Raw genomic sequence first — 25,134 nt, forward strand, 5'->3', positions numbered from 1 at the left:
CCAATACATCCGATCCACATCATATCACAGTCATTGGCCCCTATTTATATGTATTGGAGGGCAATACTCATCCCAGTATATACCTAGACGTAGTCACAGCCAACCAACCCACTTAGCCCCATTGTACAAGGACCTGCTTCTTTCCCTTCTTCCCGCCCTTCTTCCCCTGACCACCAGCAGCGCCATCTGGCGCCTCCTCCGTCCCAGGTGATGCCGCCGAGCTACCGCTGCCGCCCCACTGGAATCCCGTGTCGGCGTTGCCGTGGTCCCTCCGGACGCCTCGTCCGTTGCCGTAGCCCCAGATCGTGGTCGTGGGCTTGGGCGCGGCGGGCAGAGCGGGAAATGCGTCTGCCCCCGTGGGAGCACGCTGGGCTGGCCGCGGCCTGTTCAGGGTGGTAGACTGGGACTGCGAGCTCTGGGCGGCGGAGCCGGTACTCCACGACGGGCCGGAGCTGCTGCTGGCAGGGGCGCGTGACGAGCTGGCGGACGGCAGTGATGGGAACGCAGACGATGCTGGCGGGCGGATCGAGGGTGATGAGACCCATCCCGACGGGCGGCCCGATACCGGTGCCGGCCCGCCTAGGCGGGTGCTGTTCTTGAGCTTGAGGACCCTCGTGGAGTGCTTCTGGGTTGGCGCTCCGGCCGGTTGCGCCGGGTTGGCGGCGGAAGCGTTTGCCCAGCCGCTGGAGCTGGACGTGGCGCCGTGCATACCGGTCAGGCCGGGCAGGCTGGGGTAGTCCTCGTTGATGGCACGCCAGTCCTGCCAGGCTGACCGCAGGGGGTCCGACTTCTTCTTGTCCTCGAACAGGTCGGCCACTTCCTTGACGAGTGTGCCGAGGGCGTTGGAGGTTGTGTTGTCAAAGAGGGTGAATAGGGCATCGATGAGCTGAGGGGCGGTGAAGGTGCCCTTCCGGTATGACGAGATGTGGTCCCGGAAAGAAGCCATCTTGGCCGCGTCGTTACCGAGGAGGTTGGAAGCACGCTCGATGACGGCGCCGTGGCGGACTAGCCGAGCACGGCCCTCGGGCGTCAGGTTAGCTGGGTCGACGGTAGTCTGCGTATCTATGGGGTCGACGTTGGTCGGCGGGGGACGAGGTGTCGAGGGTGAGCTGTTCCCCCTTGATCCCGACGGGGTGGAGGACGAAGGCGCAGAGAGCTGGCCGCCAAATGTGCGGTTGGAGACGGATTGTGCCGAGTGGATGGCCATCTGGCGCTGGAAGGCCACCTCGTCGCGACGCAGAGCCTGTGGCGTTGTGGCAGGCACCGTCTCGGCATTCTGGTCGCGGCCTCGTCCCCTCCCCTCCCGTCCCCTCCCCTCCCGTCCCCGGCCAGACCGGCCCTCGCCTCCTCGCCGCTCTTCCTGATACGGCTGGCGGAAGTCAAAGCCGGAAATGTTTACCAGCCTAGCCTCCCTACTACTGCTCTTGCCGCCATGCTCCTCCAACTGATGGGCCTGGAGGTCCAGCTCAGACTCGAAGACGACAAACTTCTTCTCCATGCATTCCCGATCCGCGCACAGGAAGTGGTCCTTCTTAAAGTGCCTCTCCAGCTCGTTGTAGTCGCGGTAGTAGTGTGGTGAGCGCGAGTCCCTCCTATCGCAGAGGAAGCACCGCTCATGCTTCATGCGGCAGTGCTCGTACAGCTTGTCGTCGTCGTAGAAGCGCTCGCCGCAGAAGCCGCAGAGCGGGTGGCCCTTGAAGCCGGACTGGTCGTCCGTACCCGGCTTGTGGTCGCCACGGGTCATGTGCTGCTCGAGCTCGCGCGCGCCAAAGAGCTCATGCTCGTGGGTGAAGACGCGCTTGTTACGTGTGCAGAGGTCGCACATGCGCTTCTTGTGGACCGACTTGACATGGCGATGGAGATCGGGCCAGCCGAGGCCGGCAAAGTCGCAGTCAGCGTCAGGGCAGTTGTACCGCAGGAGGAGTACAGTATCCCCCACAATGTCCTCGTTGGCGTATTTGATTCCGATGTTGTTGTCCGTCGTGGTAATGTCTTGGTCTGTGTACTCTTCGTAGCGCTTGGTGGCATCCTGGGTGAAGATGACAAAGGGCGCAGGAGTCTGGCGAGTCTCAGCATGATGGAACGCACAACAATAGCACCACCCTATCCATGTGAGAAATACATACCCGGCAGTGTGCGCAGTTCTTATCCTTGTAGAGAGCTCTCATGCGCAGGCCGCAAATGTGGCATGTGGTGTGGTTGCAAGGCGCAATGGAGTGGTGCGAGACGACATTGGCGCAGATGAAGCAGACATCAGCATCGTCTGGTACACTCTCCTCCTCCGCAGTAGTCGTCGGCCTCACTGTGGCAGCCAAATCCCGGGCAGCCGGGTTCGCGGGCACCGAGGGCTGGGCGTTGTTTGCGTTGTTTGCATCGTTGGCGTTGCGACCGCCGCCGCCGCCACCGGTCTTGGAGCGGTTCCCTCTGCCACGCCCACCTCGTCCTGACCTGGAGGAGGATGAGGCGCCTCTAGAGCCTCCTCCCCGCGTGCCCGAGGACGATGCAGGAGCGCCGTTTCCCCCTTCGGAGGCCATCGGATGCTCTCTGGTGGCCAGAATCGGCAAAATCGAGTAAGCCCGGTCAAGTGGCGATCCGTGGAATCTTCAACGGATGGACAAACGCTCGGCGGTAGTTCAGAGACGAGAGGTTCGGAATTGAGGTTGTTCGTCCTGGAGTTTTATCCAAAACTCATTCCTATGCGGATCGAGTCGAAGTGATTGCCGTCGAGGGGCTTTAGTGGTGCTTTGTAGTGGGGTGTGGGCAAAAAAAAGTGGCAGCTACGGATACGGATACAGGAAGGTAGGTAGGTCCCTTGCTACCTGACGGCTTCACCTCCTCGGTGGTGACTCAGCGACTCAGCCTCCCCTGCTCTAAATTGCCTACCCGAGACCATCGCATGCATAGGTCTGGGCCAAGCGAATGGGCGTCGCAAGGCATTCTGGGCACCATGTAGTATCAGAAAGAGTCATGGCAATTGTCTAATATAAACGGGTGTTCGGTTTCTGACTCATTTGTGCATATCAGCGACAGTGTATACTAGTCGCATGCTGTCAACGTCATCTCATCCCCCAGCACAATACCAGTAGCTCCTATAGCTACTAGTTCATCGGGAACACCTCACCGCGGAATGATCTCGGAACTCATGATAGGCATGCCTCGTGAAAAAGCTATAAACACACTAGGCCCTACTCCAGAACCAGTATCCGCCGACCACCAAGCAAGGCACCATGATCCAAGCTCCAGGGGTCTGAAATACTGGCAAAGCAACCCCAGCTCCCGCCCATGGTGTCCAGAGAGACTTGAGCAACTGAAAAATAAAAACGATAGGAATGTAGTCTTCCATGCTAGTCCTGATGCTACCCCCCTAACCCATCTGTGTCTTCAAGAAAAGTCCGCGCAAAATTCCCAGCTTTCCCAATGCCAGATACGCCACCTGGTGCCCAAACAATGTTATATTGAAATTTACCCCCCCAAGCAGCTCGACCTAGAATCGTCGCCACTGAATCGGATCGATGCTCTTTGCCGGTTTCCATTTGCCTTGGAATGATGACAAAGAGCCACGGACGGTGCGCCTACTCTTCGATGGGGTAGAGGTGGTTGCCGATCTCTTTATTCATCCGAAACATGTCCACCTTAGCCTGCTTAAAGATGGCTTGCATCTTTTCATCACAGCAGATCTGCCGTTTGTCGTTCGGGTCCTGGAGATCATTGGCCTTTATGTGTTGCCACAAACTCTTGACGACATGCGGACGGGACAGCTAGGACGCTAATGTCAGTATGACCTGTCGCACAAATATCGGGACTTGCCTCGCAATCGTAGGCTTGAGCACGGCCCCTAGATAGTGGGGTGCATACCTGGGTCTCGCCGCAGAGGGCCTGAAGGGCCGGGCTGAGATTGAATGGCTTCTGGAAGCCTCCGCCGGCCTTGCGCTTGACGGGCGCCTCGCTGCCGTCAAGATCGCTATCGTCGTCCGCACCGACCTTCTTGGCGCTCTTCTTGCGCGGGGCCTTCTTCTTGGTGACCTTCTTCTCGCCGCCACCACGGGTGGACCTGCCGCGGGCGAGCCTGTTCTCTTGGGCTTGGAGCTGGGCGGCTAGGCGGGCGTCCGAGTCCTCCACCGACGAGGAACGCTTGGCCTTCTTCCGCGCCGGCTCGGGTGAGGCCGAGGGGTCGGAGCCGACATCCGAGGTGCCATTAGTGGCCGGTCGTTTGTTGTGCGAGGGCTCATGATCGGGGGTTGGGGGTTCAGGCTTGACGGCAGAGATGGCATCGAAACGCGCTTCTATGAGTTCCTTGATGGCATTCTGCAACGCGAAAGGGTCAATCGATGTCAACATGGACGAGCGAGCTATAGCACGCAGGCTGGTGGGAGGACTGGGCCCATAAGAGTGCCAATGTTAGACTATCGAGTATCGTACCTTCTGCTCGCTCAGGTCCTTGCCGCCGAGTGAGGTCTCAAGACCCTGGCGAATCTTCTTGCGAGAGATGGTCTCGAGATCGGCGGTCGCGAGAATCGCATCGATGATGGCGGCGTATTTCGTCGTCTCCTCGGGAGTCACTGACATTTTTTAGCTAGTCAATCTTGGTGGCCATCGTGCCTGGCGATGTGTTGGAAGCTAGCCCTTACATGGCGTGCTCATCTTGCCGCTGTTTCGTTTCGACTGCCGGGACCAGGACCACGCGTTGCTGCTCGACAAGAGCCCGGCGAAACTCGGCGCAGGCCAGGCAGCGATGTACTTGTGGTCTTCAGCCCGGCAGAGAACAGGCTGAGATGGAGCTCGGCGAAGAATGGGGGATCGTGACGAGGTCGGCGAGGGCAGTCGGCACAAGCGAGCAAGCAGGGGGCAAGGAAGGGGAAATACGACGGGATGGAGGGGACACCAAGGACGGGAGAACCCTAAAGACGGTGGGGGATGAAGCTGAGGGCAGTCAGTTAGCGCATTGCCCAGACGCGGTACGGCAGGAGGGGTCTGGGGTGGAGGTGAAGAGTTGTTGATGTGGTCGAGATGGTGTGACGTTTGCGGGATGCGGTTTGGGGGACGGCGGTTAAAGGTGGACCAACATCCGCTGGTGGTGTTCGGCACTGGCCGGGGGAGGTGCAAGGCTCCAGGGCCTCCTAGGCGACTTGGCGCGCTGCTGGAGAGCTGGGCCAGGTGCTAGGCCACTGCTAGATCAGGTGCTGGATCAGCGCTGCTGTGGCTAGTGCAGCAGCGCCCAAGGCAGCCCGGCCGACCACCACGGAACACAAAGGACGGGAGAGAGGATGGACGGCTAGTTACCTCTCGGACGCTGGGCTAAGCAGTTAGAAGCGGTGGAAAAAAAGCTGCGAAGCAGGGCAATGGGACGACAAAGTCGGCAGGTGAAGAAGTGAAGACCGGCGGCGGGGGAGAGAGAGAGTTGAGAGTTGGCCGCGAGAGGAGTCGAGGAGTTCCGGGTTGCGATTGCGGGCTGGGCTGGGCCGCTGGAGCACGAGGTGTGTTTGTTGGTACCAATGGTGGCTCGTGACGCCCGAACCCGACACAAGCTCCGACGCAAACCCCAGGTCAAGCCACAAGTCCAGCCACAGGGCACCTCACGTGGCCGGTGGCTGGGTGGCTGGGGAAGATTTGGGAGGGGTACCATTGTTGCAGCCAATCACGCCAGCGAATTGCCTCCTATCGGGACAGCCCCCCCCACCCCCCGTCGAAAGTCTTCCATCACATTACGCATATTCACCCGTACACCTTGTCAACACCAGATATTGGTGATACTTGAGCCAACTCGCTTCCATGTCAAAGTACTATGCGGAAACTTAACTCGGATTAAAACTCAAACAAAAGCCCTGGGCCAAGATCTACGTTTCCTCATCATGGATGGCCTGGTTTGGTACAGAACATGGGATCCATGTACTTGATTGACGTTGGTAGGGTCTACATATATACAGGTCCATAACCCCCCAGCACTCACAAGCAGCTCAAGCAGCCGGCCCGGACACATCCGTCGTGATCTCTCCATTCTCAATGTAGACACCCGAGAAGAACAGGTCCTCCACCTCGTCGGCCTCTCCGTCGACCGGCAGCTCCAGCACGCCCACATGCCAGTCCTGGCCGTTGCTCGAGGCGCTCGCGGAAATGGGGGCGACCACCTGCTCCAGGGGATCCGCGCCCGTCGAGTGCCACAGGCCGACGCTCCCGCCTGCAAAGTCAATCTCGTAGGCGACGTTGTGCCACACGTCGGCCTCCCAGGCCGTCTCCCACTGGTCCTGGCCGCCGACCTGCCAGCGCAGCTGGTTCTCGTCGTATCCGGGGCCGCCACTCTTGAGCTCGGTGAAGTGCGACTCGAAGAAGACAATCTGGTGCTCGCGGGCCGCCGAGGGGACGTTGGTCTCACCGCGTCGGATGCTGAAGTGGTAGTAGACCTTACCCTCAGCGATAGCGGCGGTGGTCTGGGGGATAAGCTCCGTGCGGCGCATGTTCTGGCCGTTCCAGTAAGCCGTGTCGGTGAGGGTGATCTTGGCACCCTGGGCCGATGAAGTGTCGTTGGGGTTCCCGTGGTCCGGCGACAGCTCCACGTACTCGGTCACATCGCCGGAGCCGTGGATGTAGTACTGGTAGGGGCCAACTTGGTTCGACCACGACCACTCATTTAGGTCCTCGGCCGACTCGAGGTCGTTGAAGCGGCCGTCCCAGAGGAGCTCGGCCGAGGCGAGCCCAGCCAGGGAGGCCAGGGCGGAGAGCGTCTGTGATTTCATAGCGAGTCGTGAGGCTGGAGCACAAAGATGTTGCGAATTTCTTCTTGTTGTCTGAGAAATGCCGTTCTGACGTCTTTGGGGCCTCAAGTCGATTTATCCTACTGCCGTGAGGCCTTGGATGAAACGGTACCATCAGGTCAATCAATCGTGGAGCATCATCCTCCGTGCCGGACTTCCGCAGGCGGACCGTATCCCGTATTGCACCTTGGAGAGCGCCTGGCCGAAACGCGGCCCCGTAAATGGGCACACGGCCGCTCCAGACTCCAAAACGCCGGTTGGCCCAATCAGGCTGATGTGACGCTTGGCCTGGCCGGAGGAGAACCGACTTGAAGCTGGCCCAATCTGGACGACGGAGCCGGACCAGGGGGGGCCGACACACACAAACGGCGAGTCTGAAACCACGAGCAATAAATGAGAGCATCGTTTCCAATCTGCCTGCTAATTTCAGCTGCTCTCTCCTCCTCCGGTTTCCTAAACGACCACATTATCTGGTCAGCGTCTCGAGAACACCTATTATTTACTCCCGCAGGTACTCGCACACTCGCTCCGCCCACTTGGCGCCGCCCTTGTACGTCCACATGCCTGGTGCATTGCCGGCCTTGAGGCCCTCAATGGCCGTGGCGAGTTCGGGCCCCGTCCCCTCCGCCTTGATCTCGCTGATGGGGTAGAGATATGTCTTGAAGGAGAACATGAGGGACCGCGTCTTTGGCAGTCGCGTGAGCGTCTGCAGTTCCATGCGAACATATGTCTGTGGGGCCCGTGTTAGTACGAGTGCCTATGGGACATACTATTGCGTGGGTGAGTCGACCTGCCTCTTCTAAACGAAACTCGTTCTTCTGGTCGGCACCGCTGTTGGCCAACGTGGCATGCGGCTCATACTTGAACAACTCGTCGTTGGTCTGGATCGACCACTGCATCCTATTAGCATACACTGCATGTCCTTATTGACACATAGGTGACTTACATTGATCCTCCTGGCACCCTTTCCCACCTCAGCCCGGCTGAAGAACTTCTCCATACTCTTGCCAATCTTTTCATACGACGGCACCGGCTTGTGGATGTCCTTGAGCAGCTTACCAAGCTTGCTGTACGGGTCGAAGCCCGCCGGGCAGCAGCACATGAACGCATCAGCGACGTGGCCCTCGGGCGTCTCGCGCAGTATAAACATGTCGTCGTCGGTGTTCTCCCCAATCACACGCAGCGCCGCGTCCATGTCGCCGTCGGCCGCCGCCTCGCTGGGATACTCGCGGCCCGTGACGAGGTTGTGGAACGTGCTCCCGTCGGGCGTGAGCTGGAACATTGTCGGGTAGCGCGTGGGCAGGTATTCACCCAGGATGAAGCTGTATACTTCACGCACCGCATCCCTGCCCGGTGGGAGGCAGTTGTGGACGAGGCTGCCCTGTGTAGCGAGTAGTTCCTTGCGCCAGTTGATGCGATTGAGATAGTTCTTGTCGACGATGATGAGATCCGACAGTGCAGTGGACTGCAGGGCTGTCTCAGGTGTTAGTCGCCTGAAAGACCCGGAAATACCACCGTGTATCGTTGATGCAACCTACCCATGGTGATGTGATATACAGGTCTGAACGGGCGGAACTTTCGCGGCTCCGCCTCTTTCCAGTTGAATTTAGGAAGTGGTTCGATGGTAAGATCCGGCTGCAACTCGCCTTTCTCTTCTGCTGTATCTATCGGTACAACTGGTTGACGACGTCCCCCAAGACGGAGCTGTCGGAGCTAGAGTCTCGTCAGTATACCATCGCAACTCTGGAACCGTATACGATACTCACCTTCCATAGAACAAGACCGATTAAGAGAGCAGCAGCCCCCGCGATCCACATATGGTGTCCCTCACTGCCAAACGCGGCCGCGCGGCCAAAGTCGTGACGATCCATGCCGAACCTCGAGCAAGCAAATTGAATTTAATACACCAACCGACTACCACCGGCCATTATTTGAGGAGCTATTTATATGTATACTACTGTATGACGAGTATATACATGCTCCAAGAATCTGCCGATCACTGATGTCCGGGTGCAACACAAACCTCAGATGGCAAAGATAGCTTGGCGTTATCTCCCCCTCATGAAAGCCCCCTCACCGGATCGCCGATATCGCCAATCTTGTCGTCTCATGACTCCCAATGGATGCGAGATGTGGCTCGCCACGAGATCTGGAACCCAAGATGATGGGGTCTTATCACAGCAATCACACAGGGTGTCGACTCCATGTGCCCTCAATAGGCAACCGGAGCCGGACTGTGGCCCCAGCCCGTCCCCACACCAACGCACCGTCACGATCCCCGAATGCCGAGTCCTGCTTTCGATAATAGTAAGAAGAAAGGAAAATGCAAGGTTCATTTCTAACCCCCTCGCTGGACGCCTGTAGTAGTAGTAGTAGTAGTAGTAGTAGTAGTATGTAGTAGTAGTATCCCCCGCTGCCATGTTTATGTAAATCAACCCACCCACCCCCCGATTTATAAATTACCAGTCCCACCACAGCTCGAGCACCTCGTCCCGAGCACTCTCCCCCCCACGGTGGACGTAGACCTGCCTCACGGCCTGGCCAAACCTCTCGGCGTCGACGAGGATGAAGCTCTTCTTGGCGCCGCCGTCGACGCGCGCCCTCAGCGGGCCGTACGCCCAGTCGTACAGGTGCGCATTGTCAAACGTCGCCTCGGTCGTGTTGAGGTCCTCGTGGGCGATGCCCCCCCTGTACACGGCGACGCTGTACCCGTTGGCCAGGACCGTGTCGCCGCCGAAGCGCCACCGCTGCAGGAAGCACCCGCCGCAGAAGTCGGCCACGCGCGCCATCTGGTCGACGGGGGCGCTGTGCCACGTCTTCCAGTGGTGAAGGCTGAGGGGCCAGCGGCCGGACTCGTAGAAGCCGCTGGTGTCGCCGCGCAGGTCGAGCTGGTTGAGCCCCGGCATGATGGTCAGGCGCGTGTCCGTCTGGGCGTAGATGCAGTTCTTGAGGAGGGCGTCGCCCTGGCCCGTGTTGCCCTCGGCGAGGCACTTGTCGATGTGGGGGACCACCTGGCGCACCAGGGGCATGCTCATGAAGACGCCGGCGCCGCCGTAGGCGAGCAGGCCGTGCTGCTCGATGGCCCACATGCTGTCAGAGAGGCCGCCGAGGTAGGCGGGCGCGGTGTGGTCGTAGTTATCGAGGGCCTCGGAGAGGGTGAAGAGGGAGGGGAAGAAGGTGTCGTCGTCGATGACGCAGATCCACTTGGTCTCCTCGTTGGCGTGGGCGAGCAGGTCTCCGAGGACGGTGAAGTGCTGCTGATTGACGTCGAGGCCGTCTCTCATGGGCCTGGCAACGATAAGCTCGACGCCGTGGCTCTCGAAGAGGGCCACGAGCTGGGCCAGGTCGGATTCACGCTCTGCAGCGTCCACCACGACAGCAACGAGACGGGCGCCAGAGTTGGCCAGCCAGTGTGAGAGCTGGGGGATCGAATCGACCAGGCGGTCGAAGCTGGTAGCCACCCCGAAGAGCAGTTCTGGATACTGCTGGGCGGGGAAAGGCGAGGGGACCTGGACCTCGACTGGGTCGCAAGGCATCTCCTCGCGTACTCGACAGTCACCCTCCAGGTCGACGTCCTGCGACCGGCCAAGGACAGAATCGGGGACATCGGCCACGTCGGTCCTGTCGACGCCATCATTGCGGATGGCACGAAGGCACTGCCTGTGGAAGACGATGTCGTTTTGTAGGCCGTAGCGCTCGTGTTTGAGGTAGGCGAGATCCAGAGGGCATCCTGCGTCGGATGTGAGTTTGCCGAATGGGAGGTTGCTCTGGTTGAAGAAGAGGACGTCGGAGTGGATCTTGTCCCTCCAGGTGAAGAGGAAGGCTATGAAGAATATGAGGAAGACGACGAGCAGGATTCTACGGGGAAGGCCCGAGGACCACCGAGAGGCGAGCATCATGATGATGATGACATGGAACGGCGGTTGACGGGAGAAGGAGGCCGGCAACCTCGACAGCGGGAAAGGTTGTTGCAGTACGGATAGAGACGGAGTAATAGAGATGGAAGCAGATATGCAAGGAAAGAATCGGCAACAAAAGAGAGATGGAGAGACAGTCAGAGAGCGGAAGTCGAGGTCCCTGGATGGAGCAACAAGTGTGGGAAGAGGAGGATGCAAGTATGGGAGAGCTTGTCAGGGTCACAGGAGGGTGAGCTCAAGTTGAAAACGACAAACAATATCCACCACGAAGTACCTAATATTATTCTTACGCACGTACATGATACATGAGGGTCGACTACGAGGTTCGGTGCCTCGGATTAGATCAGGAGTAAAAAGAGGGTACGGCAGGGGGGAGCAACAGGTCACAGCAAGCCAGGTTCCAGCAACCATGAACGGGGACAGCGTGGGCCAGAGATGCGACGGATGATATCATCCACGGCGACTAGGCGATCGGCAAAGAGTATAAAGGGAAAGGCCCGGTTGCCCGGTTGTTCGGCATGCTTGGACATGGTTGATTACTATATGTTCCCTTGCGCCGTTGGGCTCGTGCCTGTTGGATCTGGACATGATGGGCTTCTTTGGCCGTCGCGTGCTTGCCGCTGATGGGCACTTGAGGACGGCATCATTGGATGTCAAATCTGCTCGGGACATCTGATCCAGGTTGGCGATGTGCATGATGCATGATGGGCCCCATCGAGCATCGATATTCAACACTGCAACGCCAGCACTAACAATGTCCACTGCCACAGTCCCCCCCCCACAAAGTGGATGTCAATTGTGGGCTGGTGCCAGTTGTGGATGCCGTTAGCCCGTTGTCATTGCGGATTGCTGCCGGAGGACCTGGGCTGTAGTGTTTGTTCCGACGCATGGACAGGGGACAATTCAGGAATTCAAGAATTCAACGAATTCAACAAGCAGGGCATAAATTGGCTTTGATGTCAGGGAATTAGGGAATCTGCTGCTCATGGGGGAGGATAGCGATGCATCGTCAGGTGACGGGGAGGGCGTATCGAGAGTGTCTCGGTGTCCCACACGCACAAGAGAAAGTAGTATTAATAGTACTACTCCGTACTCTGTATTCGTACGAGATCCGTAGCCTGTGCCTTACATGTCGACCTGTGGATGGATGGATAGATGGATGGACAGCATTCCAAATTTCCAACTCGACCACAGAGGCTGCAACGTCCAGGCCGCTGCTGGAATGGGTACGGTATTTGATGGTGTGACAATCGGCGACAATCATTCATCACATCGTGTCACAGGCATGGGCTCAGCCTCGTAGTCGGACAGGCCAGACGGTCTAGGCGGTCTACTGCGTAGGTATGCGGCCGGCGTGGGAGGCCTGTGCAGCGCTGCACGGTCTGCAGTGCTGCATCCACCTGGCCGCGGCATTGCCAACGGTGACCCGTGAGAACGGCCAACGTGCGTGAACGTGAGAATGGGGAATTGGGGGCCGATGGCTGGTTTCGAAAGTCGGTCGCTGAGGTGGCCTCGTTGCTATTACTTAGTTCAGAACTTCAGTGGTGGACTGGTTGTCAGGAATTCCAGGTTCCAGGTTCCCCCCTCGGCCGAATCATCAGGCGTCATCCCGCCAGCAGATGTCCCAGCAGATGTCCCAGCAGATGTCCCAGCAGATGTCCCAGCAGATGTCCCAGCAGATGTCCCAGCAGTGCCCCAGCAGTGTCCCAGCACTCACCAGCACCCGCCAGCCGAAACACGTCCAGCGCCAATCAGCGCCAATCACGTCAGGCCACCCACCAGGATGCCAGCATTAGCAGCAAGGGGGCCACGCAAGCCAAGCAAACCAAGCTTTTTCAACCCGCCATGCCGATCCTCACTGGTTGCCTGTTGACAATTCATGACATGCCGCAATTGCCATGATTGCCCTCAAAGATTGCCCTCAAAAGCTCAGACCGTCGTCGTCTTGCTTCGGTGCCCTCTTTTAAGCTGTTGATCCTTATCCTATCATCTACATTCCATCTCCCTTCACATGCTCCAGTCCTATGCAAATTGCCAACATTTCAACTCCTAAAGTTTGCTTTTGGCACTCAGCCCACCGGCATCCACAGTCCACCGTCCCACCCTACCCAACCTGAGACCGTGCACCCAGGTGAGGTAACACAGGAGCAGTGAGCACCAACCAGGTGTCCAAGACAAGGCTCTCTCTTACTCCCATTTCACCTGCTGCCACCCTTCCACATTCTCCCTCATGTTGCCCACTAGCCCAGGCACAATGTCCTCGTACGCCACATCCCGCAGCGCCTCCGCACCCTCAAACACCCACCTCTTGAACCGCCCCTGGAAGTCCCCCTTCATGTGCGTCTTGGCCCCCGTCATCCACCCCCGTCCCTCCTTGAGAGCCGCATCCGCCGCCGCTTGGAGGCCCTTGATCCGGGCAACCACCTCCTTGGGCAGGTTGCTCTGCCCGGACCGGTCGCGCTCCTTTGCGCGCTCGTTGAAGCTGATGATCCACTGCGCCGCCAGCGAGATCCCGCTGGCCATGTCCCGGTACACCCCCACAGCGTGCATCGAGCTAAGCAGAGACACAATATCCTCCGGCTCCGAGCCGCCCTCGTAGGGAATTTGGGATCGGAGCCCTTCCAGCCCGGCTGCCACTGCATCTGCCAGCCCTCCAAAGGCCTCCTCGAATGCCGGAGTCCGGCTGCTTCCCACACAGAGCGGCACCAGTGTGCTTAGCAGCCCAATGACATCGTAGTATACCGCCTCGGCGGGTGTGAGATCGCCCGCCGGGCCGGATAGGAACTTATTGAACGAGTTGCCGATGCGGCTGAGTGACTCAAGCACAAACGACTGGTCGGATCCCGATGAGGCAAGGGGTACCTTGTACAAAGTCGGTGGCTTGTATCCCAGCACGTCGTGGAATGCTTCCGATAAAAGTCCAAGGTGTGCTCGTCGATTCTAAACTGGATATTAGCACGAAAACAATCCAACTCCGAGGAGGTCAAACACTTACGCTTGGAGGAGGGCCAAGTCGGAGACGCGCATGGACGGGCTGCGATGCGCTGTAGTCCCATGAAGGAAACGACCCGTAGTCTATCGTCTCCTTCAGCTGGGTATCGTCTGAGACCTCGACTACACGACTATCATTAGCGAGATGCTCCTTCACTAAATAAGTTGGGGTGTCGCCATACTGAACCGCGCATCGGAAAAGAGCTCCCAGGTGGGGGCTCCCAACATCCTCTCCGACCTCGTCTCCTCCACCAAGCTAATAGCACGCGTGGCACTTGTCCTGAGGTTCTGTATGTACTTGGGGATTTCTAAGACGGAGCTGTAGCTCTCCGATTCAAACGCATCAATTAGCCGCCTAGGCATCCTGAGCTTTAGGGAGTAGCTAAAATGCGACGTGAGCATGTCCATCAGCTGCCATCCCCAGTTATCCGAGGGCGAGAGAAGAGCTGGGGAGACAGTCGACAGTCGATCGTAGAAGATGGGGCCCAGGGAGTCCATAATGGTCCGCTTGACGGCGAGCTCCTCCCAAAGCTGGCGTGACCGTGGGCTCGACCCCAGGAGAAGATGGAGCTGAACGAGGACGAGGAGCAGCTGGCTGTTCTTGGGTGAGAAGGAGAGCTGGTATTCCAGAACAAGAATCGCGTGGAAGAGGTGTCGCACCACTGCAGCAGGGAGCGAGCTGAGCGTGGTGTTAGGGGTCGGGCTGGCCAGCTTTATACTGCAGAATGCCACGAGAAGGGCGAGCTCGGGAGGCAGCTGAGGATCGGCTGCTAGTGTATCCGATGACTTTGTTGCCATGTCTTGATACAATTCGAGGCCGTCCTTCCATATCGCCGTGAAGCATGGCGAGCAGACTGCTGAGTCTAACTCTGTCTCGCAAGTCGAGCATTTAATCTTGCTCTTCTCGCCAGCAATGGCAGAGTATGATAGGGGGGAGGTCGCAACAAGGTACCGGACCTTGAGCAACAATAAGCGCGCCTGTCTCGTTTCGCCATCCCCTTCAAGGCTCTTGCACAGTCGTGGAAAATATTCCTGCGAGAGGTATTTCACGCCTGAGCGGTCCAACTTTTCCACGAACAACTTGATATCGTCGAAACAGGCTGGACTTGTGACTTGGTCCTCAACATACCGAACAAGTTCTTTAAGCCTCGCCGAGGCAGCTTCCCCGTCCACACTGTCCTCCTTCTCTTCTGGGAGCAACTGGAATGTTGCCGAAACCCTGGCGAGTTGAAGATTTCTTTTATATATTGGGCGCAACTTCGGAGATTTAATCAACTTGAGGAGTAAGCTATGCACAGTGTCTGCAGCCCTAGATGGTGTCAGCAATAGCCAAGAGATCATGGCTCACACAGAAACTCACTTCTCATCGACTCCTGTGAGGTGACTGGCTGCAAGAATAAACTCTTCCCATACGTGGTAGTCCGAGGCCAGAAGGTTGGGCCGACCCTCCTCATCATTCTCTGACAGACAGTCTTTGCAGAGGCGGTAAATGGCTTCCCAGTTCTTGTCGCAACGGTGCTTGGCGATGACACGAAGGAAGAGCTCCTTCCGGCCCTGGCGGAAATGAGTCAGGGGGCAGAAGACCGGGCTGGAGGCGAGTTTCTGGAAATCCTGGGGCGTTCCGTACGTTTCCACAATATCGTAAAGTAGGAGAATCTCTTCCTCCTTTTGGATGCTGCGGGGCGGCGCCGATACGCCGTCTTCTACTGCAGAGGCTGCCTGCATAATGGTAAATAACCATATATTTCGAAGCGAGCGCGTCTGGATAGAATACCTGTTCTGCTGCCTGTGCTGCGCGCTCAATCTGCTTGAATGCCAGCATTCCGTAAAGCTTCTTCTTATCCTCCGACGCTTGCGGACTCGTCTAGGCGAAGAAGGTCAGTCATGAGTAGCTAGCCAAGGTGCACGCGCTCAACTCACAGAGAGCATATACGTAATGACAATGTTCCAAAACATGAACTGCCTCTCTTGAGGGAAGGACCTGTCAAGGACTGCCGCAATCTACCATCCAAGTCAGCCTGGCAGCGCCATGGGGTGCGATTCGCCGAGCACACCATACCTGCTGGGCGCTGTTGAGATCCCAATGGATCAAGCATGACTCCAGGCAGCGAGACGCGGCGTGCTTGTCCTTGGGAGATGCCTTGACAGCCCTCACCCTCAGGGGGCCAAAGGTTTCCAGAAAGTCATCCTCGTCGGCCACATCCAAGGTCGCCCACTCCAGTAGGTCTAGTGCATCTACGTCCTTGATAACAGTGCCATCCTTGACGTACTTAGCCACAGCTGCCACAGCCGCCAACTTGGAGTTGGGGTCATCGACCTGGCTCTCGGCGCATGTCTTCAAAACCTGTACTTATCCAGTCAATTTCAACAGTCCATCCCTGTGAAACTCCCCAGCCAGTCTCGGCCCAAAGCTCGTACGAACCTCATAGTAGGGATCATTGAGGCTCCGGGCTCTCTTCTCGGCGAGGCGAATGACGACGGGCCAGTTGCCGTCCGAGAAAGCAGACTGGAGCTGCAAGTCGACCCCGTTTTTGAGCCGAGGCCTTGAGCGATTCATGGGGCGTCGTTGTGCAGAGATTCTCCGTGGGGTTGGAGGGGTGAGATTGACTGTGACGGACGATGTTTGGCGAGCTGTCAGTCGAGCTGTGTGGCTTACTGCCCCGCGATCGCGTGGCGGTGCTGTGGCGCATGTTATGGGATGTGCTGCACGCAGACGCACCCATTGACCTGACGGGCCTTGTTGTAGATCTCACAGAGTATATCAAAGATAAATTTTATCTCTTCGTGCCAGAGTAGTAACTAGATAGGTGGTGGCTATAAAAGAAGGAAGTTACACCGCGGCTACGAACAGCCACACCTCCGGGTATGGAATCGATACGAGAACAACGGCACCAAACGTCCGGCCAGAAGCCCTTATTGTAGCATTATATTCCGTACACGTATTATACAATTGGTTCTTCGTGTCTCGTCACAATATCTCTCCCCCTGGCGGCACCCAAGTAGCGTTGGACCCAAATGAATATCTCCTCGTGTGCCGTGTTGCCAGGCGCCCATCATTCACGTCCAGAATGGCGTCGTGTCTTTCCGCCGGCGCTCGACCTGTATCGCATTATGGGTTAGCGATTGATAGTGGTAATCTACTATCCATCCGAGAGTCCATACCCAAGCTTGTTTGCAATCACGGTATGCCCTGCAGAGATGAATGCTTGTCAGCCTCGCCAAACTCCAACCCAGATTCAACGCTTGCCACGCACTGGAAGTATTCGCCGCACATGGTCCTGTCGCCGTTGTTCCGGAAGAGGCATTTGTAGCTTCGCTGCGCAGCCTCCTGACAAGGGTCGTAGAACTCGCTCTTAGACTTGCTACAATGGCACTCGGGGTCAGTCGGGAATCTTGGCAGCCCGGGGCATCATCGGCGGCTCACTTCTCGAACTTGCGTCGCGTCTTGTCGTCCCAGGGACCCTCTCCCCCTTTGGGATCTTGCGATTCGGATGACATGGCGCAGGTCAATGATGGAGCCGTGGCGGCTGGTCGAGTCGCGATGGCTATTGTGGTGGTTGATGGGAATTGGTCGCGGTTGAGGTTGGTCGGTTGAAGTTCGGCGTACACCCCCGGCGCCACCAACTGTCTGCCTCAACCAAGCACCTAACTTAGAGGCTACAATTCACACCAAACCGGCGACATCATCCGGGAGACAATCAACAGAATCAGCCCAATGTGCAATATCGTAAAGTACACTGGGGTGTGGACTCTTTTCGGTTGAGCTGAGGTCTTGGCTCCGGCATCAGCTGCTGGGCCAGAACCCGTCATTTGCCCAACCATCTTTCGCATCCCTCCCCAAGCGCTCGAGCAGTCCATCCCTGGCCTTCTCAATCTTACGCGTCGTGTCTTTGCTGCAACACAGTCCCACATCAAAATCCTTCAGATCCTCGTCACCCATCGTCGCCAATGCAGCTAGACCCAGGTAGGCGTGGTAGATATCCGGCGGCGCTCCGGCCAGCTTGGAGAAGCCTCCAATGCGATGCTGGGTGATTTCCAGGAGAAAGCGCCTCGAGGGGCTAACGCTGAGCGTGAAGGGGGCTCTGAGCATCTACCATAAATCAGTTCGGATGTCAAGAACTCGGTGCCACACGGTCATGACTTACTGCTAATGTGCCGGCCACCCACCAGCAGTAGCACGTATCGGCCTTCTTGTTCCATCGCCCGTTGTAGCCTACATGGCGGCAGCCTTCTTCTAGGCTCAATGAGTCTATATCAGCCTCGATCACGTTTTCTCCATCTTCTGATTCGTCTTCCTCCTCCTCTGCCAGGTACTTAACCTGCCTGCCGGCGAGAAACTTCAAAAGACCTGCGCGATCAGGGATCCCCTGGTCGATTGCCGTACCCGTCTCCTGAGCAGGAGAAGAAGATGATGATGATGGAGGCCTGTCAAGAAGTAAAAGGGCGGCGACGGCGCAGTAAGCATAGCCGGCTAGAACAGAGTTAGTATATGAACCCCGAGCGCCAGGCATGAAACGCACCATGTGATTCCTGTTCATTAGACTCGGCCAGACCTCCGTCATACGCCTGCCCCCGGCGAATATGTGCCGCCGTAGCATCGAGATCAATATCCTCCTCCCACGCCTCATCTCCGGGGCGGACATCCCCCCTGAGCATCCATCGAATCGAGGTCGCCAGGTAGCTATGGCGCGTGTCACTCCCACCCACGGGCTTCCCCTCCCACAGATTCTGCCCGAAGCTCCCATCATCCCTTTGCAGCTTTCTCACCCACCTCAGCAGCTTCCTCCGCTGCACGCCCGCAAATGCACCCTTGGCCCCTGCCTCATCATCCTCAGCAGCAACGGCCAGCAGAATAAGGGCAAAGAACGTGGCCGCAAGATTGGCGCCGCCCTTGGACGCATCGGGGCCGTCATAGGCGTGTGTCGGACTACCACAGAATCCACCGTCTGGGTGCTGCAGACTCAGGACCCAATCGCGTATGTTGGCGCGCTCCTTGGCTTCAAGGGGGACTGAGAGAACGTCGAGGGCGGAGAAGATGAAGCACGCCCACATCAGGCGGGTTGAGTCGGCCGCCGTGTAAGGTGAGGGGAGGTACGAGTTGCGACAGCGCTGCCAGTACTTGAGGTGCCTCTCCTTATCAAGACGCAGATCCTCGGCGGCCATTTTGAAATTCAGGTGCGTTTGGGAACACGCACCAAACCAACGGCTCGTGAGTGGTAGGTCACTAACTTGGGTGTAGGTGATGGGATGGTGAAGCTGTGGAGGGGCAGACGCCAAAGCCGTTGTCGCTGCCTGCCGCACAAAAGACCCCTGCCAAGCCCTGGAAGCCTACCAGTACAAACTTGTGACGCAGCAAGACGTCGCCGCCCAACTTCGACAGCTTCCACCTCCATTGTGACATTGCCCACCAGACTCACAAGAGTCTAAGACATCAGGCCTCGAGATCCGGGGCAAACCATGCCTTGCCCTCCACCAAGTCCTTGATCCCATTCCTCACTATCCCCTCCACTATCTTTCAAATTCCACCACACTTTTTCTCACCCGAAAACGCGACGCGAACTTCGGCTACTCACACCACCTGCTCGCCGATCGTCCTACCAGCTTGCCTCGAAGCTCCCAACGAACCCGCAACTCCGCCGCCACCATCGCCATGGCGCTCATCTCGTCCAAGACGATCATCACCTCCATCTCCCTCTTCCACCTCACCCTCGCCTACTTCTTCCTCACCAGCCCGCGCACCATCGATGACCAGGCCCTCGTCTGGGTGCTCGGCGAGAGCATGGGCATGGCAAGTCCCCTCTCCTCCTCCCTTCCAGTCGCAGTTGCAGCACTCCAAACTAATACTTGTAATTCCCCATAAATAGGTTGAGACCCGCGGCTTCGAAGCCCAGAGCCCTGCCCTCGGCTTCCTCGCCGCCGTCCTCGCCCTCCTCGGCCTGAGCGACCTCGTCTCCCTCTCCATGCCCGAAGAAGTCTGCCTCCTCTACTACTGGGGTGCCCAAGGTCCGTACTCTCTCCGCCATTCACCCTCTCACTCTGTGAAGCTGACCCCCACCCGCAACTATAGCACCCATCCGCGCCCTCTTCTCCATGAGCCTCCTCTTCTACACCTTCATGTTCGGACCCTCCTCGCCCGTCTACCAGGCCCCCTCGCCGCGCGGCCGCCTCTCGCACCCGTCGTCCCACAATCCCTCGTACGTGGCCTCCTCCTGGGGGGGCGATACGCTCAAGAACCGTGTCTTCTTCACCTTCATGTTTGTCGAGATGGTGTCGTGGTTCTGGATCTGGATCACCCTGCGTGAGGAGAGGCACTCGCTTGTCGTAAGGATGCGAAGGAGTGCGGCAAGGGATGAGTAAGGAAGAGGGGGCGTGTGTGCGCCTGGTACGGAGTTCCGGACGGGGGAATTTGGACTAGGGTAGGTATTCTGCTTTCTTTTCTCGCAGAGCAAAAGGAGTGGTTTAGCAGGTTTCACTAATGATCGTGGGGATTACACTACAAGACAGTTCATGAAATTCAGATTGACTAGGTTCTTCCAGCCATTAATGGTATTGCGAAAATATGTGCGAATTTGAGCACCTTGTGCGCTGACATTTTCTGTACAATCCTCCTCCGCATATCACAACCAAAAAAAAAATGATAATAAAACAAAATGTGGTATCAGAAATATGAAGTCTATCGAGAATGGAAAAAGACAAAAGAAGCGGTACAAGGCGGGTACCGTATTAGCCGGTGCATATGCTCGAAATTGTTGCCTACACCTCCGTGTGTAGCACGAGTGTTCGGAAGTAGATTGCTGCAAAGGCCATGCCCTCGTCGTTCATCCACGAAGGGGGCCCTCATCAGCGTCGTCCCTCAAGGGCGCGCCTCTGTTGGGGTCCGGGCTTCCTCCGTTGTTGAACTGGCCATGCTCATTGGGTTCTTTGTTTGGATCGGAGTTGGAGTTTGGGGAGTTAGCGGGCCCTTGGTGGGAGTAGGCTCGTCGTCCTCGATGATCTGTTCTTCCACCCTCTCTCCAGGACGTGTGATGACGGGCGTGAATCTGTCTACCTCTTCGATAGCATCCTCCTCTTCGGCCATGCGGTCCTCATCCTCTTCCTGGATGGTGATTTCCCCGGAGCGACGCCCTAGAGCCGAGCCACTAGCACTCCTGGAATGCCCCCCCGAGGTAGCACTCCGTGCGCTGCTACCCGCCCCATTACCAAAATTGAGTGTGGGTCCCTTGAAGATATTCTTCTTTCTCCTGGCGAAGAGGACCCCCGAAACAAAGGGGTTAGGAGAACCCGGACCTGGCTGGTCGCTAGACGGCATTCCTTCGTTGTAAAAGTTGAGAGGTGGCGGCGCCGCACGAACGAGGCGAATATTCGAGGGGAACGACGTCGTAGTTGGTGTTGCGGGGAGGACCTTGACCGAGTGGTGAGGAGACTGACCCCGGTGAAGCGGCGTCCTGGACGTCGACACGGAACCTGCTGAGCTTGTAGATGAGGCCTTGGAGTGGGAATGCCTGTGCCTGTGCATGGAACGAACCGACGAGACCGAGGACGATGTCGACTTTCTCCCACGCAGTCCTGCAGATGGTCGACGCATGGTACCCCGCGGAGTTAAGGGCGAGGGTGACAGCGATTGGCGTTTATATGAGGTTTGCGATGTTGTTATCCTGGACGGCTGTTGCTGTTGCTGTTGCTGGTAATAAGTTTGTTGGCTCTTCGAGGTGGTCCCTCCTGAAGCAGACCTCGAGCCCTTAGCTGCAGAAGTCGCCTGGCTTGGCGTCGTGGTGGACTTGTTGAGGTGGCCATTAGCCACTACCCCTTTAGGTAGCGAAGCTGTGTTCTGGCCCCTAGGGGAACTGGACGTCGGGTATTTGCTCGTCTGCGGCCTCGGTGTAGCCTCTTTGCCATCTTTGCTCGTAGTGCTGCCATCCTTGTTGTGCAGATCAGGAGTGCTCCGGCTCGACTTCTTCTCGTGCCACCGTCGCCGCTTGGTAGTATTCTCAAATATCCAGTGTGTCCAGTTCTTCCAGTGGGCAATTATTGCCTGGCTTGGTTTCCTCCTTGTCTTTTGATGCCCATTATGTTGGTGCTGCTGCGGATCGTGCCCACCGAGAACCTCCGATGTGGTCACCAAATGAAGAGTCGATCCGCGGGACCTGGCGCTCCGGATAACGCCTTCTTTCGGAGGGGGAACCGGCCGTCGATGGCGAGAGGTGGAGACGGATCTGATAGAGTCCTTGTCGAGAGGCGTGGGAGGGAAGTCCCCATCCGGACTCGTTGGGCCGTTGAACCTGCCAGGGTCGCTAAGATAAGGCAAATCTTGAATGCTGAAGTCGGTGTAATAGTGCGCGCTCCGACGTGAGCTCCTGCCACGGCTCCTCGAGCTAATGAACTGGTTCGTCAAGCCGCCCTCCTCGTCCACGTCTTGTAACGAGGGTGCCATGCGCTCCAGTCGACTCGATGCCGCTGATACGCGCCGTAGGCTCTTGTTTTCAACGTCCCTCTCCCTACGCTTCCGCTCCCTCCTCCGCATCTTGCGCAGCTCCTTCTCAAGCAACAGTGTCCACCATCCTCCCAACGCATCACATTTTTGTGCCAACACGCTCTCGATGACGGAGTCAATATCGACCCCGGCAGCTCGCATGCGCTGAAGACAGTCCTTTTCTATGGGCGTCGAGAATGGAGACTGTGCCTGGACGTCCAGGATAGCTTGCTGCACGGCAGAATACTCGGCAATAAAAGGGTGGCCCAGGATCTCTGGCAGAGTGGGCCTCGGCAACGGGCGTTTGGATAGGAGAGACTTGAGCAGGGAGACGGCTTCGGCAGGGAGGTGATCGGGGTATTTTGGTTCCTCGGACAGAATCCTGGTGCGGGTCACATTGTCGTCGTCGTCGTCAAAGGGCAGTTCTCCGCAGAGCAGGGCGTACAAGATGATACCCAAACTCCACACATCGACCTTTTCGCCGGCATACTTCTCGCCCTTCAGCATCTCAGGGGCTGAGTAGCATATTGTGCCGCAAAAGGTTTGTAGATGGTTTGTCCTGCCCTCATATTCTCTCGTAAAGCCGAAATCGACAAGCTTGACATTCTCGTGCTTGTCAAAGAGGATATTCTCGAGCTTCAGATCGCGGTGGACACATGATTGCTTGTGAACGTATGAAACGGCGCCAACCAGCTGGGCAAAGATCTTCTGGACCTTGGGCACGGGCAAGGGGCCATGTTCGAGGAGGTAGTTGTAGAGTTCATCGCCTATGGATCCTAAAGTCAGCGGGATTCTCCTAGGGCGGTTGGGCGCGTTGGGTCGTACCTGGGCAGTACTCGAGGACCAGCCACACGAGGGTTTCGGTAACTATAACCTCGTAGAGTCTCGCTATGTGAGGGTGGACGAACTGTCGGTGGTGGTGGATCTCCCTGGCGAGGTTGGAGTCGTCCTTGTTGGCCGACTTCAACACGACCTACAGTCGGGAGAGTAAGCAGAGGAATCGGGAGAAACAGTAGTGCGCGTTGTCTTACCTTGGAGCCATTGGTAAGCTTGTGGGTAGCCAGATAGACCTTCCCAAAGGAGCCCTTTCCAATCAAGCGACCGAGTGTGTAGTTGCCGACTGACTTGAGGTCCTTGCTGGAGAACTCGCTGTAAAGATGCGGTCAGCCAGACATAAGACATGTACTGTGGAGAGAAGACGCGACATACTCTAGGAGCTCTTGGTACGAGTGAGCAAGCTGAAGACGTGTCAGAGGTCTATTTTCTTGTAGCAGCAAGGCACGTTGGGCTTCCCACCTTAACCTTTCGTCCCTGCGCCTCCGTCCTCCCCCTTGCCGTCTGCATCCCTCCGCGCCGACTTGGTGACGATGGCTGATACCGCGGTGGCCGGAAATTGCGATGTATCTAGACTTCGTCGGGAGCGTAACGGGTGAGATTCGAACGGAGATGCGCCGAGCAATTCGTAGGCGCCGCTTCGTTGGATATCTTGGATATGTTGGACGTTGTTGGGCCGCTGGCCCAGTCCGGTCTGGCGTTACTAGCCTGGCTGTCCAAGTCGACGCAAGGTATCGGAGCCACTCTAAATCAGCGTCGAGGAGGCGTTTGTTAGATGCAACGACGCACAGAGTACCAGAGTCTCGTAGCAGGATGAGAAGGGGCAGCAGACGCCATGGAGGAACGCGGTGTGGTGGGTGGTGGTTGAGATGCGGCGCAACGGGGCGTCAGGCCAGTCGAGGTCGGGCAACCTTGGGAAATTTCCAGGCGGCGCGAGACGGAGGGAGAGCCCAGCAGCACTGGAGGCGATGGTGGGCGATGGTGGGCATTGGGTGGGCATTGGGTGGGTGAGAGTGGGCGGGTTTGATGGGGATGGGTTGGGGCGCTGTGGGTGCTGTGGGTGCTGCGGGTTCACTGGCCTGTGGGTGTTGTGGGCGGACATTTTAGGGGCCGCTGTGGCGCCACAGTCGCCGGGGGGCACCTCCCAGGCAAGTTTCAGAGCCTGGCTCACTGCATGCCCAGGACCAAAATGTCCATGGATAGAACACCCTGACCGGGAATCATGGCTGCAATATGTCAAAATGGTATACTGCGACCTCGATGGATTACTTATTATGTACAATAATGTTTCAAAGCCTGCCTTCTGCAACGTGACCATGCACATTCTCTACCTGCCCCTCCCGGAGTTCCTCTCCCACCCGTGAGGAAGTCCCTCCAGCCACCCAGGCACTGAAATGCATTTGGGCCAAGAAGCAACCGCCAAATCCCAAGTGGTGTGCCCACTGCGAGGGCGCCAGTTAACTCCAAGGCACTCGCTTCACAGTCCCTGTGCGTCTATGGCAGTACTGCCTATACCTGCTCATAGAGTTAACTACCTATAGGTATGTATATCCGCACAAGTATAAGGTTAGCGCACTCATGACCGCTGTAGCTTTATGCTCCTCTCATTCTTCCGTCATCATTCTACACCTATAAAACCATAAAACTAAAGAAACTAAGATGAGTCCTCGTATTTTTCTACTAGGCTTGGGCTTTAATCTCTTGAAAATTTCTGATATTTAGTGTTGGTCCTCCGATCGTTTCGAGACTATGGGTATCCTATGCATGTATTCGTATGCTTCATGGCGATAAAACAATTACATACATCCTAGGTCGGTCCTGACTTACATACCTAGCTACGAGTATGCAGGCATGCTTGTAACCCAACATTCTACGACTGGGAACTGTTCTGTCTGTGGCCATCATCTCATGATTGAGAGCCCAAATAGGACATGCCGAGTATCATCAAAGAGTCTCTCGTCTGTTGACGTAGGGTAGCTGGATAGGAGCTGGGATGCAAGAGCAAGTGTCCTAGGTTTTCATTCTTTCCATCAATAGCGCTCAATCTCATTAGGGAATTCTCTTTTGATTTGCAAATATTCTAAACAAGAGTCCTCCAATTACCACCACGCTTATTGTAAGTTGTCCACAGCTCTCCGCCGTACAAGGAAGGCACCCAAACTCCAGGGGCAGG

General features: G+C 57.2%; 10 protein-coding genes across 10 annotated transcripts; 1 reads left to right on the forward strand and 9 right to left on the reverse strand.

The window, feature by feature from the left end:
• Positions 1 to 112: 112 nt before the first annotated feature.
• On the reverse strand, positions 113 to 2,534 carry ACO1O0_002721 (E3 ubiquitin-protein ligase HEL2; the record flags this gene model as incomplete). Its single annotated transcript, XM_083192186.1, has 2 exons — positions 113 to 2,059; positions 2,127 to 2,534. The coding sequence occupies 2 exons, from the start codon at positions 2,532 to 2,534 to the stop codon at positions 113 to 115; spliced, it is 2,355 nt and encodes a 784-aa protein (XP_083051243.1).
• Positions 2,535 to 3,572: 1,038 nt separating this feature from the next.
• On the reverse strand, positions 3,573 to 4,566 carry ACO1O0_002722 (SWIB/MDM2 domain-containing protein; the record flags this gene model as incomplete). Its single annotated transcript, XM_083192187.1, has 3 exons — positions 3,573 to 3,758; positions 3,856 to 4,305; positions 4,420 to 4,566. The coding sequence occupies 3 exons, from the start codon at positions 4,564 to 4,566 to the stop codon at positions 3,573 to 3,575; spliced, it is 783 nt and encodes a 260-aa protein (XP_083051244.1).
• A 1,388-nt stretch (positions 4,567 to 5,954) lies between these two features.
• ACO1O0_002723 (uncharacterized protein) lies at positions 5,955 to 6,731 on the reverse strand (the record flags this gene model as incomplete). The annotated part of the gene is made up of 1 exon (XM_083192188.1): positions 5,955 to 6,731. The coding sequence occupies one exon, from the start codon at positions 6,729 to 6,731 to the stop codon at positions 5,955 to 5,957; it is 777 nt and encodes a 258-aa protein (XP_083051245.1).
• Positions 6,732 to 7,248: 517 nt separating this feature from the next.
• Positions 7,249 to 8,291, reverse strand: ACO1O0_002724 (heme-dependent oxidative N-demethylase family protein; the record flags this gene model as incomplete). The annotated part of the gene is made up of 4 exons (XM_083192189.1): positions 7,249 to 7,479; positions 7,520 to 7,642; positions 7,696 to 8,222; positions 8,288 to 8,291. 4 exons carry the CDS (start codon positions 8,289 to 8,291, stop codon positions 7,249 to 7,251), a joined length of 885 nt encoding a protein of 294 aa, XP_083051246.1.
• A 917-nt stretch (positions 8,292 to 9,208) lies between these two features.
• ACO1O0_002725 (uncharacterized protein) lies at positions 9,209 to 10,648 on the reverse strand (the record flags this gene model as incomplete). The annotated part of the gene is made up of 1 exon (XM_083192190.1): positions 9,209 to 10,648. One exon carries the CDS (start codon positions 10,646 to 10,648, stop codon positions 9,209 to 9,211), a length of 1,440 nt encoding a protein of 479 aa, XP_083051247.1.
• A 2,205-nt stretch (positions 10,649 to 12,853) lies between these two features.
• ACO1O0_002726 (N-acetyltransferase B complex non catalytic subunit-domain-containing protein) lies at positions 12,854 to 16,214 on the reverse strand (the record flags this gene model as incomplete). Its single annotated transcript, XM_083192191.1, has 7 exons — positions 12,854 to 13,606; positions 13,662 to 13,780; positions 13,840 to 14,876; positions 15,018 to 15,376; positions 15,432 to 15,521; positions 15,717 to 16,001; positions 16,080 to 16,214. 7 exons carry the CDS (start codon positions 16,212 to 16,214, stop codon positions 12,854 to 12,856), a joined length of 2,778 nt encoding a protein of 925 aa, XP_083051248.1.
• Positions 16,215 to 16,835: 621 nt separating this feature from the next.
• On the reverse strand, positions 16,836 to 17,155 carry COX23 (cytochrome c oxidase-assembly factor COX23, mitochondrial; the record flags this gene model as incomplete). The annotated part of the gene is made up of 2 exons (XM_083192192.1): positions 16,836 to 17,019; positions 17,082 to 17,155. The coding sequence occupies 2 exons, from the start codon at positions 17,153 to 17,155 to the stop codon at positions 16,836 to 16,838; spliced, it is 258 nt and encodes an 85-aa protein (XP_083051249.1).
• Positions 17,156 to 17,441: 286 nt separating this feature from the next.
• CDC43 (protein geranylgeranyltransferase type I subunit CDC43) lies at positions 17,442 to 18,820 on the reverse strand (the record flags this gene model as incomplete). The annotated part of the gene is made up of 3 exons (XM_083192193.1): positions 17,442 to 17,747; positions 17,803 to 18,128; positions 18,178 to 18,820. 3 exons carry the CDS (start codon positions 18,818 to 18,820, stop codon positions 17,442 to 17,444), a joined length of 1,275 nt encoding a protein of 424 aa, XP_083051250.1.
• Positions 18,821 to 19,307: 487 nt separating this feature from the next.
• ACO1O0_002729 (increased loss of mitochondrial DNA protein 1) lies at positions 19,308 to 20,014 on the forward strand (the record flags this gene model as incomplete). The annotated part of the gene is made up of 3 exons (XM_083192194.1): positions 19,308 to 19,421; positions 19,522 to 19,660; positions 19,725 to 20,014. The coding sequence occupies 3 exons, from the start codon at positions 19,308 to 19,310 to the stop codon at positions 20,012 to 20,014; spliced, it is 543 nt and encodes a 180-aa protein (XP_083051251.1).
• Positions 20,015 to 20,510: 496 nt separating this feature from the next.
• ACO1O0_002730 (non-specific serine/threonine protein kinase) lies at positions 20,511 to 23,471 on the reverse strand (the record flags this gene model as incomplete). The annotated part of the gene is made up of 5 exons (XM_083192195.1): positions 20,511 to 22,894; positions 22,953 to 23,100; positions 23,159 to 23,276; positions 23,337 to 23,365; positions 23,424 to 23,471. The coding sequence occupies 5 exons, from the start codon at positions 23,469 to 23,471 to the stop codon at positions 20,511 to 20,513; spliced, it is 2,727 nt and encodes a 908-aa protein (XP_083051252.1).
• Between the last annotated feature and the right edge of the window lie 1,663 nt (positions 23,472 to 25,134).

The sequence above is a fragment of the Amphichorda felina genome (assembly GCF_050947745.1).
Source record: "Amphichorda felina strain 45539 chromosome Unknown scaffold_3, whole genome shotgun sequence".
In the NCBI taxonomy this organism is placed as follows: Eukaryota; Fungi; Ascomycota; class Sordariomycetes; order Hypocreales; family Bionectriaceae; genus Amphichorda; species Amphichorda felina.